Raw genomic sequence first — 6,598 nt, 5'->3', positions numbered from 1 at the left:
TTAGATTTTAAGTGCCTATCGTTCATTTTTCCCACAAGGACTTGTCTTGAGTGGAAGCACTTATATGCCTAAGTACATATTTAAAGGAATAGAGTGTACATGTACTACATATTTAGTGGTTGGAGTGTATTAGTAGAGGTGCCTCTCCAAAGGAGAAACCCAATAGAGAAAGATAGTTGCATCAATATTGATGCTCCCTCTTGGATAACCCTTTTCTAAGGCCAAGAAAACAATAGTTATCAAGCTCTCCATCTGATAGAGCATAGAGCCATGCTTTAATACCCCTATAATGTAGATTGATAGACTAGTGATAATGATAGCTCATACATAGATCAAGACAAGAATTTCATGGGATTAGGGTTGCATGCAATGTCCCTAATTTGCGATGATAATTCAAGCTTTTGATGTTTCTTTTTAGAATGTACATGGTGCAAAATCCCTTTCGATATTTCTATTAAGGATATACATGTTGTAATATCCCTTGCTGTAGTCTTGACTAACTTGGTAAACGAATTGGGTAAAATCAAGTGCCTTTAAAGACAAAAAAATCTTCCCAAAGCTCCTTGAATCTAGCATGGCTCCTAGCATTTATTTTGTTAGAGTGTTCCACTATGGGTTTCATACGAGCATAACTCTAATACAAGTCTAAACACAGTAGTCATATAACATCATAGAAAATAATTTCAACCTACAAGTTTTTTAGGATCAGCACAAAAGGAATGTGGTTTGTAGAAGAGGATGCATAGAAAAGTGTTGATTCTTGCCATGCGAAATTCAATGTTCTGGTGAATCTTGTATTTCCCTTGCTTTCTTTCATATTTTCCCCAATAAACAATTGCAAATTTCATGCTAATTTGGAAGTGTTTGAGCTAGCACTTGGTTAGCAACTACCTTTGGCACCCTTTTAAAGTTGAGGATGGCTACATTGAAGCCTAGTCAAATGCAGACTACATTCGCATGCTGACAGATGCATACAATCATTAAGTGCAAGGGCCAACTTTGGTAGTCAAGGCAGGGGGAGGTGGGTCCCTCCATGTGTTTACAACAATCAAGCACTGCTTGTCCTTGAAAATTTCTAGAGAGGCCTAACTAGTCCCCCAAAAAGTCCCAACATATTTATCATTCTCCACTAAGCATGTTAGAAGAGTATTTATGTCTTGTGCGCTATGGAAATAATGTAAGATATAACTATCTTCACTTCATGCTCTAAAATGTATATGTAGAATAAAACCCCTAGTGGAGGGATTCTGTTTGATAAGAATCTTCTTTTCATGTTTAGAAGGAGTTTCGTTGGCCTTGTGAGTTTAGAGATGCTTTAAAAGGTTGTGACAAACTCTTTAGAAGCAAAATTATATGCTTGCTTCATTTCTTGCTTTTTGTATCACCTCATGTGCCCATTCTTTCCTTGTGTATGAGTAATCGAGAGCTATCATAGCATGTTTTATAGATTTTAAACAATTGAAGGTATCATGCGTAGGTTCCTTGGTTTTTTTGGTGAGTTAAATGTAAAGCTACACTTAAATATTTCCTCCAAGTTCTTAAAAATATAAAATAAGGACACAAAGTGGAGAGGTTGGTGGGGAGTAAGTATTAAGGAACTATGCCTTTAGTATACATGTCCTTGCTTCCTTTGAGTTGGTCCTACATCACCATGTCACTTTGCAAAAGAAAAAACACTTGCATGATACCAAGTCTAAATGGATATCGATGAGGAGAAGTAAGTTTAATACAATGTTGTTTCTTAAGTACTGGTTTTCTACATTCATCGAGACCCACAAACATATGGTTTATCTAAATTTGAATGAAGAACTTCAACAATGGAGAGATGGGCTAATACAATAGAGGAGGGTGAATACACTATTGGCACGATCCATGTATGTATAAACACTCCTCGCTATTGACAAAATTTCTTAGGAATTTAAGGCTGAATTTTTCTTAGCCATTAGTTGAGATTAGACATATTTAAAAAGCTATTTGACTTGGTAATATGCAAATTTTGTATAATTTCCATAACTCACCCCATGCTCCCCATGTAGCTCATTTCTTATATTGATCCAATCAACATGCAAATGGTCAATATTAATATCAATTGGCTCCACTGTTTGCTTTCTTGTGCTACAATTGGGCAAAGACTTTTATTTTATCAACATCCCCAAGCCTTATAAACCTTTCTTATTCTTTTGTCATCATGATAGTTGTAACCCTTGTTCAAACAAATCTTATTATTTGGTATATGTAATATTACGTGGAAATACAATATGGTAAAATCAAAGACCAAGTGGAAGCCATGGGGAATTTAAAGATAAGGCAAAGTATAATGATCGGCAGCAAGCATTGACGTGAGAGTATGGGCATTAAAGATGATATTTTCCTTGTAATTTAAGGATAAATTTTTAATGAAATTTCAAGGTAGGTTATCTTTTGAAGCATGGTTGATGTTACATTTGGTCATCCACATTCACATCAACAATGAGACTTAAAAGAAATTCACCTTAACCACCTCATGCGTGATTTTACAACACCATAACAAAATACAAATATTACTAATGCACTAAGAGCACATGCATGGGACAAAATAGATCATCAACTCTCATTACTGTGCTATTACTCCTGTGCATGACACTCACTCTTCTGGGAGTCTTTCTCAATCTCGCACTTTACACGGTCTTGTGAGGCTCACCCTCCATTTCCCCCTCATTACATGTTCACTTCCCTGGCCTTGGTTGCTCACACGCTCATCCTCTAGTTGGACACTTTCTCCTCCTTGATCCACTAGCTTATGTCCACATGTGGAATGTAGTAGCTTGGCAACTTTGGCTCACATGCTTATCCTCTATGGTTGCACTTTCACCTCCTTGACCCACTAGCTTGTTGCAATATGTAGATTATAGTAGCTTGCTCTCTCTCTCTCTCTCTCTCTCTCTCTCTCTCTCTCTCATGGTGGACACACTCTGAGCATTAGAGTTGTAAGCCATCATGTTATTAAGGGCCACACGGATGTGCATATATGGCACACAAATAGGCAGAGCCAAGAGCTTTGTATTCCCATGTCTTAGGGCCCACAGCTAGAAAAGAATCAAAGATGTAGTTTTGTGATATTTTGTCATTTTTTCCTTCCTTTGATTGGCATTTGTCCCCGAGGAAATAGATTTTTTGTATGGCTTACAGTGAAACTTGGATCTATGAAACTTGGATGTGTGGATATTCCAACAAGGGCTTACCTTGCTTAGTAGTGAAAAGCACATGGCGGTTCCTAGCAGAGATACCTCGGAAACCTTGTGTGAGGAGGCACACAAGGAGGCGGCAAAGGATATTATTAGGGGTGGCTAGAGGCGTAGCTACATAAATGGATGGCAGTAGCATGGGTAGATAGTTTTTTTTTTTTTTGCAAGGGATGAAAAGGAGCTAATAAAAACCAAGTCTGCAAGCTTAAGATGAATCTCCAAAGCATAAAGCATGTTGCTCAAGAGAGTTTTGCCCAGGCATTTGAGCATGGGCTAATGACCATTTTCGGCCTACCCTATGGGGAAGGCCTTAGTGATGATTCAGTCTTGAAAGGGAAAAATCTCATTTTTTGGGTTGTTCGAAATTCCCCATTGGTTGCTTCCAACCTTGGCAAAGAGAATTGATGATTTGGGGTCCTCTTTATGACTCTTGGGCCATTCACATTTACTCCTCTCTCCACACTCCTAATGTGCTTCTTGCTTTCACCTTCATTGTCCCTTCCTGAATTTGGGGCCTCCAATTTAACGCTGGTTGTGCGCATTTCTGAATTTGGGGCCTCCAATTTAACGTTGGCTGTGCGCATTTAGAGGCAAGGGAAGGGCTGATGAATGATAGATAGATCATCCACCTTGTTTCAACATCGTGGGGACATAATAGTGATCATAAGTGAGAGGGAGGACGGAAAATGTCAACACAAATGTAATTTCAAAATGAGCAATGGAAAAGAGGGGTGCTTTTTTTATTTTGGGAGTATTGGAAGTGTATTTTGTGCTTTTTTTGATTTTGGGAGAAAGGATATATATTGGTAGAGGGTATATGATACGGTATACGTAGATTTATACGTCGTCTTCTTGCTATAAAGGGCGGTGGGCTGGCAGATCTCACAAATTTTTGTGGTAAATTCCGAGTTTCTGCTGTGAATTGTTGCAGCAGATCTTCACCGCCATAGCCAGCAAAATCCCTCGAGCCCATCTCCATAGCCCGCAATCCCTTGCTCAATTGCCATGTCTTCCCCCTCCCCTCCCTTCTGGTGCCACTCCTGTCACCGCATCGTTCGCCTCTCCTCTCCCCCCCGCCTCGTTTGCCCCCTCTGTAGCTGTGACTTCGTCGAAGAGCTCTCCGGTGGCCTCTCCCCTGACTCTTCCCTCCCCCCCAACCCCCTCGCTCTCTTTGTCGGCCGCACCAGTGACCTCTCCTCTCGCTCCGCCCGCACCGATGCATTGCGCCGTCGCCTCCAGCGCAGAAACTCCCCCGACAGCCCCCCCCGCTCTTCCATCCTCCAGATCCTCGAGATCATGTCCCTCTTGAGCTCGCACGCCGGTCGCGACTCTCCTGACCCGGATCTGGGTAGCGGTGGTGGAGCTGCACAGCAGGATGGGCGCTCCGGTTTGGATGTAATTCTCCCTATTTCGAGACGAGAGGGGGCTGGGCAAGATCACGCAGGCGACGACGGGGGTTCCCGAAGACTCGTGGATGCGCGAGATTTCTTTCTTGGCACTGGTTTAGACCTTCTTTTCCAGCAACTTATAGACGGGGATGGCGCAAGACACGGATCACCACCTGCGTCCAAAGCTTCTGTGGAAGCCATGCCGACCTTGACCATCAGCAAGCAGAGCTTGGAAGTTGACGAGATTTACTGTGCAGTTTGCAAGGAGATGTTCGAGATCGGAGGCGAGGTAAGGGAGATGCCCTGTAAGCACCTGTACCATTCTGATTGTATCTTGCCGTGGTTAGCATTACATAGCTCCTGTCCAATTTGCCGACATGAGATGCCGACTGAAGATCACACCGACAGCCGTGCACCGTCCGCAGAAGGAAATTCACCGGGGATTCGGACCAGGACGGAGGGTACAGACGCCGGGGGTGAGCGCGGCCTCGCCATCGTGGGAATTACAGGCGTGGGTATGCATGTGCGATCGATTATACTCTTTGGCATTGGTAGGAATGACGACCCACCACAGGAGAATCAAGCAGCTGAAGCGGCAGCGGAGACGGTGAACGCGGAACCCGAAAGCGGAGCGAGGGCATCTACGAGCTCAGATTTCAACACATTGGCAGCGGAGCCTTCTACTTCTGGCAACGACTTGCAAGAAACCGCTACGGTTGACGTGGGTGCCACAAACGATAGGCATGCATCCCGATTTTCTTCAAGCAGCCGACAGTCCGGTTCAGGGAGCGAGGCAGGAGGCTCTGGGAGTAGACGCAGCGGTCTCTTCTCGTGGCTTTTTCGAAGTTCCAATTCTCACCATGCTTCCACTTCTGGTGGTGGGCAGCAAGCTTCTTCCTCCGACCCAGACGACGGTGATACCAATGTCAATTCTAGTAGGGGAAAGCGTTTTGGGTGGTAGAATCACTAAGGGTTGTTGATCCGGTTTGCTTTCTAGCTTGGGTAGGCCGTGCTACCTCCGGAGTCGGATTGCGTCTGCTTTGAGCATTTGAGCAGTCACCTTGCCGTTATTTCCGTTTAACGCTCACTAGTGCTGCTGGTCTGTGACACCTCAGATCAGTGTTTTCTTTTCCCTTTAATACCCATGAAAACAATGTCGTCCCTCTCAGCGCAACTCCTGTTCCTCCCTGCGGAACTTAAACACACCCCGCTGAAAGCTTATTTCCTTCTCGTCTTTTGAACCAGTTCTTACTCCTGTTTGTACAGACAGGGAATTGTCATTCCTTGCACCGTGTGTGAATAACCGCTTCTTCTCGTCGTTCTAGCCCTCAGCCGCCTTTGAGATTTACTTACCGGCTGATTAACTCGTGGCAAGAATGTATAGCCGATGTAAGAGATCGCTGCCAGCTTTGCTGCTGACTTACTTGGGACCATATATCTGATTTTATTTCCCTTAAGAATTCCTCACAAGACAATTTCTCTTTGGTTTAGCTTGTGTTGGATTTTATTTCTTCTCATGTAGAGAGAAATGTGGACGTTAATTTTTAAATGGCTGTTGAAAATTGTTTATAATATACTAAGCATTTACATGATCTTGCTTAAATTTGCTTGAGTTATGACAATGGTCACATGCATGCTTCTTTGATTGCCTGGGATTACCTTTTTTGGTGTTTTGCATTGGTAAGCAACCTGCATGCTCCAATTATTAGGATGTCTCCGTTGGACATTTTGTTCTTGCCTCTATTTCTTCTCCTGTTCGAACGCGTTTTTGAACGAATGCTTGGTGTTCTTCAGAGAATCTAGAATCAAAGAAGCTTGGTGTTGCGTATGATGAAGCTTGCTCTGACTATGCTGTTATTAGTTTGAAGTCTGGTTGCCAATATACAAGAAGTAAAGGTGAACATAAGTGAGTGTCTAGAAGCTGGGAGTACAATAGATGGAGGAGAAATGATAACCAGAGGGTGGGATGGTGGGTTGAAGTAGTGT

At 43.1% G+C, this 6,598-nt stretch overlaps 1 protein-coding gene across 1 annotated transcript; it reads left to right on the top strand.

Annotated features, from left to right (window-relative positions):
- The first annotated feature begins 4,126 nt into the window (after positions 1-4,126).
- Positions 4,127-6,228, top strand: LOC147893248 (E3 ubiquitin-protein ligase RING1-like). Its single transcript, XM_087386208.1, has one exon. The coding sequence runs from the start codon at positions 4,230-4,232 to the stop codon at positions 5,571-5,573; it is 1,344 nt and encodes a 447-aa protein (XP_087242334.1). The 5' UTR covers positions 4,127-4,229; the 3' UTR covers positions 5,574-6,228.
- The last annotated feature ends 370 nt before the right edge of the window (positions 6,229-6,598 follow it).

The sequence above is a fragment of the Dipteris shenzhenensis genome, chromosome 15 (assembly GCF_047967505.1).
Source record: "Dipteris shenzhenensis isolate YYH24624 ecotype China chromosome 15, Dip_SZ_1.0, whole genome shotgun sequence".
Lineage (NCBI taxonomy): Eukaryota > Viridiplantae > Streptophyta > Polypodiopsida > Gleicheniales > Dipteridaceae > Dipteris > Dipteris shenzhenensis.
The sequence above is the reverse complement of the archived record's forward strand: the minus strand, read 5'-3'. Positions and strand labels throughout refer to the sequence as shown.